At 43.1% G+C, this 12,083-nt stretch overlaps 1 protein-coding gene across 1 annotated transcript in view; it reads left to right on the top strand.

The window, feature by feature from the left end:
* The window catches only part of AGBL4 (AGBL carboxypeptidase 4), a 900,915-nt gene that overhangs the window by 797,950 nt on the left and 90,882 nt on the right, over nucleotides 1-12,083 (top strand). The window contains exon 10 of the mRNA XM_035537467.2: nucleotides 924-1,076. Coding sequence (XP_035393360.2) covers nucleotides 924-1,076 — 153 coding nt within the window. The remainder of the gene's footprint in view (nucleotides 1-923; nucleotides 1,077-12,083) is intronic.

The following is a 12,083-nucleotide window of genomic DNA, read 5'->3' as shown; positions in this document are numbered from 1 at the left end:
CTGCTGCTCCAGTAGCACTTTCTAGTACTGGATGTTGCCTTCTTACTGCTGTCAGTGACACTGCACGTGGTGGTCAAGGTGAACATTTGATCTTTGCCATCGCTGGCAGTGGAATGTCACTTATAACTTATGTGAGGACAAAAATGTCTCTCTGGACAGGACATTTGAGCAGTGGTTTCTTACATAGTCGCCTGGCATTGAATTAATTGCCCGTCCCAGAAGGGTATGGGAAGAGCAGGCACTTCTGTGTTAGGGAGGCTGGTGCTCTCTTCTGAAGCCAGAGTATATGCAGAATCATATGGGAAGCTACAAGGATGGAGGTATTCAAGGCACTTGCTTTGGGGATTTTTTTTCTGTTGGATTACTACAAAGCAGAGTTAGACAAATTTCCAGGCGGATTAGGTAGGATTAGAAATTTGTGGTATTTTTCTTTATAAACTGAAATAAACTGTATTGGAAATACTGAAAAACGTCTTATTTACAAAGTTTTGAGCCTGTATTTGCTGGCCGAAAGGGTATATCTGCATATTGTACTGTAGAGCCGTTCAGAGATGCCTGAACAGTCATGCTCTGGAACTGGAAGGTACATGTTTTTATCAATGGCATGGAGCCCTGTGGCAAAGAGGACAATAATGCCTTGGCTCTTATTTGCACAGTGTCCCGTGCTGCATAAATGTTCCAGCCTGCTGAGAACAGCTAGAGGAATGTCTGTCATGGTCTTGTGCTGCATCTTGCACACAACCCCGAGAAGACATGAATGATTGAATGCATCAAAACAGTGTCTTTGGCGTGGCTCTCTGACACTGGCACCATGGGTGGATTTGAGGAGGGCAGTACTGGATTTACAGAAGGCTTCGCCTTCATAACACAGTTATGATTTATCTCATGCTGTGTTTTTTTTGTTTTGTTCTTCCCCTCAACAGAAGATTAACCTGGAGTTCTATATTGACATCCATGCCCACTCCACCATGATGAATGGCTTCATGTATGGGAACATCTTTGAAGACGAGGAAAGATTTCAGCGACAGGCTATTTTACCCAAGCTACTCTGTCAAAATGCTGAAGATTTCTCTTATGTAAGCAATGTTTCTCTTAATTCATTTGTGTGTGTGTGTGTGTCTAATTTACTTTTAATGATAAATCTCTATCTTAATTGAATTGTGTGAATTTTATTTTAATGTGAATAGAGGTCTACTTAAAATTTTTGTCATGATTAGTCACCATCTTTCCTCTTACACTCACTTTTCTCCTAAAGTGATAAGTTTTGATCTTGTGTATGGTTATTAGACACACGAACAGAAACATGTTCTTCATCTTCTGTATTATAACCTTTAGTTCTGATTTATTAATGCACTTAGTTTTATCAGAAGATGTTTTGTCTTTTGATCAACTGGATTGGGTTTATTGTTTTTATTATAATACATTGACAAACTTCCAACTCGTATACTTTAAATAATGGTATAACATCAAATGACCATCCCGCCTGCCTCCAAGTGCTTGTTCACCTCTCCTGGCCCATGTTACGCGCCTATGGGGCTGCCAGCTCAGCTGCATCCAAATAGCTCTCCCTTGTTCTGTTTCAATCTACGCACTCCACGTTTACTTCCATGGACAGTCTTTTAAGTAAGAGTTGTTTGGTGCTCTGTTTTGCTTTCACTAGGATAAGGAGTGTTTACGAACGCATCTCAGCCAAGGTAGTGGGAACTTTCAGACATGACGCAGTGGATGACATTTGACAGCCATGTAGTGGGAACAAGCACCGTTAAAAATCAGTTTGGAATCCTGCACCAAGCAGAGTGCAAGAACCTACTGTTTGGGTCCAGTTCTTATGCCTGTCATGTTTCTAACCCCCTTTGTTACCCACGACACATTTTTCCCATCTCTGCTGTCCCCTTGTTGCTTATACTTCATCTTCCTGGCACAGAGAGATAAGCACAGGTCTCCTACAGCTGGGGCATGATGCCTGCCTCCTCTGCAGTGCCATCCCAACCAGCCTGTGGCAGAGGTGGTAGATGGAGGAGGAGAGGAACCCTTCTGTGTTCCATGTGTTTAGCTCTAGAGAAACAAAATCTGACATCAGACAAAAAAAGCAGACAAGTCTGCACAGCATAATTGGAAAAAAGGCCACTTTCATCATGGCAGGAATGCTAGCCTGAAGCTTTCTCATCAAGAAGCAGTAGAGAAATCTTTTGTCTTGTGTTTGTGCATATTGCACTGCGGAGCTTAAAAATAGAAAGTGGGTATTGAAATAGAGCTGTGCCACTGTTTTCTTGACATATTTGTTCCAGCAAAAGGGAGGAGGAATCAAAACTCCTGATTCCTCTCTGTTCCTCTAGTCTATGGTAGTTTGTTTAATGAAAGAGTGGGAGAAAGTTTGGATCGGTTGCTGGCACTTCAAAAGCTAGGCAGAAGATATCTTTGCTTCTTGTCTTTTCTGTTCCAAGGAGGGAGTTTCTTGTAGACTGAATGTTTCCCTCTTCTTCTCAGGACGTACCCACAATGGCAGCTGGCTGGATAATACCTGGTGGGGTGCTGTTGCTTCCTCTGTTGCCTCATAGTATTGTTTAATCATTGTCTGTTTGGGGGGATTCTGGGAACTTCTGCAATTTGAAGTTTTCTGGAGCCAGCCACTGCAAGGGCTTCTCAGAAAACTGTCCAGAGCACAGAAGGCGGAATTGATACTAAATAAGAAGAAAAAGCAGATGCAGCTGTTCCCAGCTGTTTGGAGCCTGGAGAAGCAGGGGTAGGGTTCTAGAGCCTGTTTTTGTCAGAGAAGATCTCAGTGATGGAGTTTCTTATCTGCACCTGTTTGTTTCAAAAAAGTGGAGTTGTTATGGGGGTGCTCACAGATCATACCTATGAATACCTGCAGCTGATAGGAATTTCCAAATTTTGTACTCGCGTGTGGGATTTCTCTCTGTTACTGTGGAAGATTGTGTTCCTGTAAGTGCAAGTCTCAGTTGGCAAAGGGAAAATCTTTGAGAAAATGATGCAGGAAATAGAAGCCAATAGGTAAATAAACAGAGCAGTCTCTCCCCGTTGACTCTCAATCTCCTTTCTGTAGAAACCTGCAGTCGGGCATACATGTTGCCATCCAACGCATCATAGTTTGACCCAGGTGCTGCTTGCACTCAGTGCACTGGGCTTTCAACCTACATTCTGCTGATCTCTTGAGACCAGAAATTTTTCCCATGCCCTCCATCCAAGCCATTCTTGTCAGGGCAGCTGAGGGTGTAGAGATGTTGGAGGAGGAGACAGCCACAGTGTCCCATGTCTGTGAAGCAAGAGGATTGAATGTTACTGCTGGGTCTGAGTGGGAAAGTTCCTGTTCCCTTGTTTTCAGCTCCAGCCGTGTGGGTTATGTGACTCGTTAGAAATATCAGGGGTGAATTTTGCTGCTTGAAAGAGAGGAAAAGAATCCAGAGCTTCCTGCATTTTCTAAAAGGGTGGAAAGAAAATTGTTGAAGATTAAAAATAGTGTATGTAAATATGCCCTATTGACTGCTCGAAGGGAAGGGGGGAAATGCATCGTTAACATTACCAGGCTGGTGTTTGAAAGTGTGGGAATGGACCACTGTTGTTACTAATTAATTTTCCAAAGCTTCAGGAGGTCTCATTTACATTGTATGCTGCTGCGGCCATTTGTTGGGATTATAATACTTCAACAGCAGCACTTCAAGTGAAAACTGGCGGCTGCATGAAGTGTTGTCCATAATTGACTAGCTCCATGTCTTCACACAGCACAGAGACAATGTTCCATTATGTTATCCATTGACAGTATCATTGAAAAGATTACTCTCCTTAAAGCATCTGTCAACCTTGATTGATTTACAAGGGACAAAGAACTGAAAAGGTTTGAAGTGCGGGTACAATTTTTGCCACCGTTTAGCATACATAATGGTTCTCCTTTGATGTCAAAAGCTCATCTTCTATTAATAATGCAGAGGGCTTTTGAATGCAGGCTACTTGTATGGAGTTCCACACTAATAACCTACTTGCTGTGAAATGGGATTCACTTTGGAGAAGCAGTCATTTGTCTGGGTTTTACATGTTCGGAATGAATCCCAACTCAAAGGGATTTCTTTCAGTGCTCTGCATGATTGCAGCTGAGCCCGGCACGGGTTAGGGAAAGCAGGCAAATCCTAGCCTGCTCCTCCAGCCGAGAATCTGGCAGAAATCACGCAGCCAGATGCAAAGGAGCATGAACAACAAGCCTAGATGATGCGATCAAATGCCTTGTGCCGTTTTATCTGGCAACCTTCTATTAATATACTTTAGAGTGCATTTCATGCCTGGACTGCTTTCTTCACCTGTCATTTCCAGTAGGCCTTTTTATTTAAATGACAGCATCTGAGGGAGGTAGGTGATTAGAGTAGGGGATGTATAGGGGATTTGTGCCTGCACGGTGTTGTAGGACCAAAGGCAAGTCACCCAATGTCTCTGTACCCTGTCTGCTGAGCAGAACACTTAACCTCACAGTATGCTGGAAGGCTGACTGCAGTTCGCAGGTAAAAGTTGTGAAAGGGACCAGAAATTCTTCATTTGTGTGTGGCTTCAGAAATGGAGGCCTGCCTTTGGCTTGGCTGTCAGCACGTGAACGGGAAAGGGAATGAAAGAAGAACTAGGAAGTTTTGCTCTCAAATACATGAGAGAGATTCTTGGGAAGCTGTCTGGGGGGGGAAAGGACAAATTCTGTAAGGAAAACATTTCATGATTTCAAGGTTTAGGAAGGCTATTTTTACACATTGGGAAGTAAATAGAATCAGTATGAAAGCTCTAACAGTGAGAGCTGACAAGCTCTTTTGAAAGGCTGACTCACTGGGTTTTAGGGAGCAGCTGTTGACACCACGTCTGAGTGCATTACACATCAGCCATGGCTAGGAGTTGGTGAGGCGTTTGGAGGGGTGTTCTTCATTTGACCTTTCTTGTTCTGGAGAGTGGATTAGTCATAACGACCAGACACAAGCGCTTGAACATTTCAAGAGCCTGCTAGTCTTAGGAGTGGCTAATTTCAACCTTTGTGACAGTATGAGAAGAGACCATCTGTTCTCACTGGTTCATTTAAAAGAAACAACCACAGCCATTCGTGGGTAGCTTTATGATTTTGTAAAGATTACTTTTCTTTTCAGTGAGATGAAAAAGACTGGCCTTTTTAAGAACTTGGCTTAATCTCATGGGGTTTGTTGGTTTATTTTGCTTTGCTTTTGTTTGTTTTGTTGTTGTTACTTTTGGCTCAGTACTGGTGGTATTTGGGATACCTTTGAGTTCTCATCTGATTTTTTTGCTTTCAACCTCCCAGCAGAGCAGCTTCCATGAAATAGTGTCTGCCTTCCTTTGTGTGCTGTGGTTAGCCGAAGACCATGGTAGAGACTTGGGATCCCATTATGCTGGGCACTGAGTTAACCTTCTGAGGAAGTCCGCAACTCCCAGAGCTTTCAGTCATGCTGGGAAAGAGAAGGGAAGGAGAGAGGGTGGAAAGGGTACTCGCTTGGGGAAATCAGAGAATAAAACCCAGGTCTCCCAAGTGCCAATCCAATGCCTTTGTCAGCAGTTCACACAGCCTTCCCCATGGTTTATGCTGTGCTGCATACTCAGTAGTGAAGTTTCTGAATAAGGACCTGCCTGTTTTCCTTTGGGAAAGGCAGATCTTTGAGAGAGTCATTGTCTTGGCAAGATGAGAAGACTCAAATATGAAATGGCCCGGCCTGTTACTTTCTGTTGCTGATGTCGTTTTTTTTTGTTGTTGTTGTTGAAGTTCATTTAGACTTTTTTAGCCTGGATATCTAAAATTTAACAATCAATTCAAAGGTTTGAATCTATCTGTATTTTCTATTGCTTTCCTGATTTCCACATGATCTAAGTCTTCTCATTTCCATAGCACACCCCTGATCCGTCCAAGCTTTCTTAGGGAAGTTGTGTTTCTTCCAGCAAACCTCCTCCTATCTACTGGCTGTTATCAACCTGGCTAGACAGCTCCTTCTCAGTCTTTTGATCCCTGTACTAATCCCAGTGTACTTGGGGCCATGTCTGAAGCAAGTGCTGGCACAAGTACCAGAGGGAGTAATAACAGCTGGTGAACGTTCCAGGAGCAAAACTCAATAATCTCTTCTGAAATAAAGAAGAAAAAACTTGTGTTGCATGTGGCTGGGCAGGGAAAGGGAAGCAGTGAGAAGGTTGCTCAGACCTGAGGTTCATCCCAAAGTAAAATCCAGACTCAATGCAGCCACCATCTACTAAATGCTTCTCTGCTGTTTTGGCCGAAAAGTCCATTGTCTCAGAAAGGCAAAAGTTGTTGCATTCAGGTGGGCTTTATTAACATCATAAAAGCTTAACAGATCTACTCAGAAATCTGTTAAAACTTGAGGACAAAAAGTGATCTTACCTCCTTTTCTGTTGTCTTATATCAGGGCATTCCCAGGAAGACAAATACAGCTATTATTTGCTTTATTGCCCCTCTGGGATGCATTTCTGCTCACTGCTTCACTTCTTGGACTGTTTCTCCATTTATTTATTTATTTAAATATCTATTCTTAGAGGTTGGGTGAGGGGAGAGAGGAAACGTGTCTGGTGACACAAGGAACAGAGTGTAAAGCCTGTGCTTCTGAGCATGATAGGTTTTGGGATAGGTTTTGGTCTCACAAGAGTCATGGCTAAACCAAACTCCTCTATTACATTGTGCTGAGCCAATCCACCTCTTTTTTTTAACACAGAGGGTTGAATTAATTTGTATTTTAAAGAGGGGGGGGGGGGGGCGGGAGTAAATGGATTTTCTTTCACTACTTTCTTACTGTGTTGTTTGTGCATATGAGTTGACGGTCCCTTTTCCATCCCCACCCAGGTAGAAATTTTGAACAGGCACAGAAGAAACAACTTTTCTTAGCAATTTCATGGCATATTTTCAAAGGCCATCATTATTCTTACCTAATGTCAAGGAGCTGGGAGCAGGTGACAGCCTTCCAGAGTGGCACAAATGAAAGGATCTCCTTTACGATCAAATGCAAGCCATCTCTCTTGTAGAGTGGTGAAAATTTCACTGAGCTGGCACAAACTGTGCCACGAAGGAGAGGTAGAAAGTAGATTAAGAACTGGGAGCCTCACCCCTTCCCAGGATCTCTTTCTGGGTATTATCGCTTTAAGTGTATGATATGTTAATATACGCAGAATAGAACTCTGTTTTAGAGAACTGTTTCTGGAGCAGTGAGAGAGCCCAAGAGGAGTGGATGTACGTTACACAGCACCTCCTCATGGAGAGTTGTAATCTATTCTGGACCTACAAGTGAGCAGAACATCTCTCTGCCATACAACAAACCACTTTTTCTGCAGACTGTTCAAAGCAACCATATGCGTGATGGTTGAATTCCTTTCTGCTTCTCATTGTCCTAAGTCTCTATCATTTGTATAAATGATTATGAAAGCACTCCCAGGAGACTGCATACACGCTCATAAAACTATTGTAAAGAGAAGAATTGCAGGCTATTGCTAGAGGCTATTTTATTGTATATTTTGAGGAAATGTCTCATTTTCTACTGACAGATAGGGAAACTGACAACTCCAGAGATGCGAGTTATTTTCTAAACGGCATGATTATTCTGTAGAGCTTAGACTAGGAAATGCCAGCTTTGGCATCTTCAAGGAAGGATGTGCTCTGGGAAGCTGAGATTGCATTTATTTAAGAATAAATAAATAAATAACAGGAAAAGCAGATCCTTTTTTCATTATTACCCTGAAGCATGTGCAGTTCTGTTATACATCACCAGTCAAAGCTTAGGCTGGCTATTTGTAGGGAGATAGGTTCCAGACGTTCTCTGTTTTGTGGGTGATGGGTTTGGGTGTAGGTTAATGGTTGGGTAGGCGGCTACTTGTGCTTCTGATGAGAGGGAGAACCAGGCTCACTGAAGAAGAAGCTGAGAGGTCCTGAGGAAGTGTGTTTTGGAAAGACTATGTTGAGTGTGTATATGTGGATGTGTTTGGGTTGGCAGATGCTGGTTGTAAGAGGAACTCCAACCTAGGCTTGCTTAAAGGATGGGGTGAAACCTGCCTCCTTCTCTTGCCTTTTCTGAGTAGGTGGTGATGGGCTGCTCAGCTCTGTAAGGGTGTGCTCGACTGACCTTGTGAAGGCCTCAGGTAAGGCTGCTGCCACTCTGCTTAGCTTGGCTGCAGATTATTGTTTAAGAAGCTCTCTTAGAAGAGCCACTGCTTTGATTTGGATTTAGGTTGTGTTAGCTGTTGTGGTGAAGGCAGTGAACTCGATAAGCAATGTCGGTGCTGTAGCACTCAGGGAAGTGGAAGCTAACAGTATGTTTCAGTGTACAAGAATGAATTCTGGGGAATGTGAAATCCCCACACCAATGCTGCCAGTATAACTGGTCCAGGGTACCGAGACAGGCAGCGGAGACCTCCAGCAGTCCTGGAGCCAAACGGCAGGGCACTGTACAGAGCCAAGCACAGATAATGAGCGGTGAGAATAAAAGTGCAGCTCATGGTTCTCACAAGTGAACTGCCAAAATCCTGAAGCATGAAACCCAGTTGGTTTTCTAACCACTGAGTTTCTGAAAGAAAAGCTAATTTGGTTGTTTTGGTTTTGAGGCATAAACTGAGAGCTTCTAAAACTCCCTCCTTCCAGCCCCTCTCTTAATGGCCATGCAAATGTGTGATTTTGTCAGCAAACTTAAGCAGGCATGACTGAAAGTCACTTGGGAGGGATGGGGAGGGGGAGAAAGATGCGGTATTCCTTCACTACACATTAAAGGAATAATGGAGCCCCTCAGGGAGCAGGTGTGTGTGTGGTGACAAAGTACTTTTTAAACTATTATTTCTCTGAGGAGAACTTCACTTTGAAACCTGACAGTACAGTGCTAGGCAGGTCGTCTTCATGGTATTCCTACAGCGTGATGCTGCCTTTAAGGAAAAGGTGATTGCTGTCTACTTTCCACCAAGTAGGAGGAGGAAGGAAAAATGAGCTAGGTAGTAGAATTGGTGGAAGTGTCTTAGGATTTGAGAATATTTGGTTTTAAGGTTTCATTTTCAGGCTTTTCTCTTTCACATTCTTAGGACTAGTCAGCTCTCCTCTGTCTCAGACTTCTGCAAATTTAAATCTTTATTTTTTTTCCCTTAGTCCAGAGAATATTCCCTTATTAAACCCAAGGTTTGCTGCCCACCTCAGTGCTTCCTACCAGGCACAGAAGTTATGAAACAAAGCTGTTAACTCTGGAGCTGTCAGCAAGAAGTGAGAGCACCCTGTCACAAGAATATCAACCCAATCTGTCTGTCCCTAAGGGATTTGGAAAAATCTCTAAGTAATGGGATCCCTACTTGAAACAATCCTGAACTTTTCAAAACCTCCTCTACCAAAATTTCAGTAGTCATGAATGATTTTGAGATTGAATGTGTTTCCCTCCTTTGCATCAGAAATGCAGCAAAGCTGCAAGGTGAGATGAGTCAGGGAGTCATTTTGAGCTCTGTTGCCATTTCATCACATCTCTGCTCCCAGAATCCTCCCTCTTTACCTGCTGCCTCCTTCAGATCAGCTTTCTGCTACCATCTGCCTTTGGGATTTTCTTTTCTTTTTTTTTTTTTTAATCCATCTACATTTCAGATGCTGTCTGCAGCTTGTTTGTAAAATAAATTGGAAGAAGGCTGCCTGAAAGCAGCCTCACGAATGCCATGATTTCCATGTCTCCAGACCCAGTTGGCATGGAGTTGATAGTCTATCACAAAAAAAAAAACAGTAACACATATGCTTTGCAGTCTATTAAGAGAGTTAATGGAGCTGGTGAGAGGTGGGTGTGAGAAGAGAGTTAAGTTGGCTTTGGAAGTGAGAAGTTTCCTCAGTGCTTCCAGAGGAGTAAGAAGATAAGTTTTGTTCATACGATAGCATGATGATCTAGCAGCTGTGAAGAGTGGCAGGGTCAAAGCAGCGACTGCTGGGCACACCGTGGCAACAATTAGCTCTGTCCATACGGGGAAAGCGAGCTGCCAGTTGCACCCCTCTTATAGCACCCTGTGGAGGGGCTAACAGAAGAGTCACAATTTGTGATATCATGATTTACAACTTTCCGTGGCAAAGATTTCAAAGATGGTGCATTTCTGTGCTCTCTTTCTAGCTTCCGCAGACTTCAATAAAGCACTCTAGAAAATGGGAGTGAGTGAGTTATAGCTGGTAGTGTAAAACTCTTCATAGAGATAGACTTGACGTCACCTGGGCTCCAGTCCATTTCCCAGTGGCACATCTATTCTTCCCTGATGACAAGTGTGTCGTTCCTTTATTCTAGAGCACTAACTTTTTTATTATCACCTTTTTTGCTACACTGGAACAGTGAGTTGAGGGCTCAGAGACGTCAGACCTCCAGAAATAAAGCTTGCTCTTCAGCTGCGAGAGCAGCATCAGCAGAGAACTGTGGTGAGGTTGTAACTGAGTCCAGATTACACTTGGCCACTGTTGGTGCTGGTGGGTGTAGAAGATGAAGCAATTTGTATGCATGCTCCCAGTTTATCCCAGTAGGTAAAGTGCTTATTGCTCAACTGCAGAATGAGCAAAAGGTGTGGAGGGTTTTTTTAATTTGTTTTGATCATTTCAATTGTGAAATAAAGCTTATTTCCCAAATGGAAATGGCATAAGGTGACCCAGCATATTTTTAATTATATGTTGTAATATGAAACCATTCTATAATTATGAATCCTCATCGTTTTTATGTCACTGCTCTTCTCCAGGGAGGATTTCTAACAAGATTCTCTGATTTTGAGAGAGTACAATTGAATATGCTACATTCTTTTGTAAAAGAGTTCCTGGACTTACCTCAGCCATCTATATAGGCATATGGGAAGGATGTCTTTATTCTGAGTATGCAGATACTCTGTTTGTAAAGACAAATGATCTTGTGGGAAACATTTGCATGCACACTAGAGCTCAGGTTTTTGAAACCATATGCAGTTTGCTACTTCCTTCCATGGGCACATAAGCAATCAATAGTTTTGCAGTAGATGTGAACAGCTGGTAAAATGTATCTGTTGGATTACAGGAACCCCCTAGACCTTGTTAAATCAGAAACTCATCTTTCTCAATCTGTCATAGCCTGTGACCAGATTTCAGGCTGGTTGATGATTTCTCCCCTAATTCATTTCTGAGTTATCTGTAGCTTGCAGTTTCCTTTCTTGCTGGGTTAGAGAAACACCTAAAGATTGATCGTAAATGATGTGCAGTCTATAGCCTGGTTCCCATGCTGGGAGCCTGGTAAGGCCTGACTTATCCTTTTTCTCCCTAATGTGTTTGGTAATTTCCGAAGACAAAGATTCATTCCCCAGTAGCTCTTGTATAAGGGAGCAATGGTTTTTGTACCATGTCCCTTTCCCCTGCCATCAGTGAAAGGTAGAACTGATGCTTCCATCCATCACAAGCTGGACACTGAGTCTGACTGATATTTCAGCCCTTTGGGGCATCTCATCTTTTACAGAAGAGTGGACCCAGATTTACTGGATTTTGCCTCTTATTTTTCCTCTTATGTAACCTGAGGCTTTCTCATGATGTATCAGGACAAGTACACTGTGAATCCATACACACCGAGGGAGGAGATCCCACCACTGCAAGCCCCCACCAAGCAGAAACCTCCCAACATCCAAGTCCACCAGGAAGCCTAAGGAAGGACTTGGGCAAGTTCAGTCAGATATAGAATTGTGCTGTTTTCCTTTTTGTCTTTGGAGCCCCTCTTCTGACTTTGATACAGACAAGCAGAAGCAATCAGTAAACTGCCTGCGCTTACTTTGTGAATGTGGACTGCTCAGGGCATTCGTTCCATAGCTGCTAGCAGGACAGTGGAGCAGTGCCAAGAAACCAGGACTATCCCTCAGCCAAATGGAAGCTGCCTGAGCTGTTGAACTTGTGAGCCAGGAGGCTGAATTCACTAAGGAGAGTCACTGCATGGTCAAGAGTGTCCTCAACAGCCAAGAGACAAGGCTGCCCTGGAGACAGGGGTTCTGGCACATTGAAAGGTCTGAACAAAGGCCAAGATTTTTTTTTTCTTCTTCTTTGAGACTACTCCAAAAATAACTTGCACATCAATTTTTTTTTCATATTTTCTTCCCACACG

This window comes from Cygnus atratus, chromosome 8 (genome assembly GCF_013377495.2).
Source record: "Cygnus atratus isolate AKBS03 ecotype Queensland, Australia chromosome 8, CAtr_DNAZoo_HiC_assembly, whole genome shotgun sequence".
Classification (NCBI taxonomy): domain Eukaryota; kingdom Metazoa; phylum Chordata; class Aves; order Anseriformes; family Anatidae; genus Cygnus; species Cygnus atratus.
The sequence above is the reverse complement of the archived record's forward strand: the minus strand, read 5'-3'. Positions and strand labels throughout refer to the sequence as shown.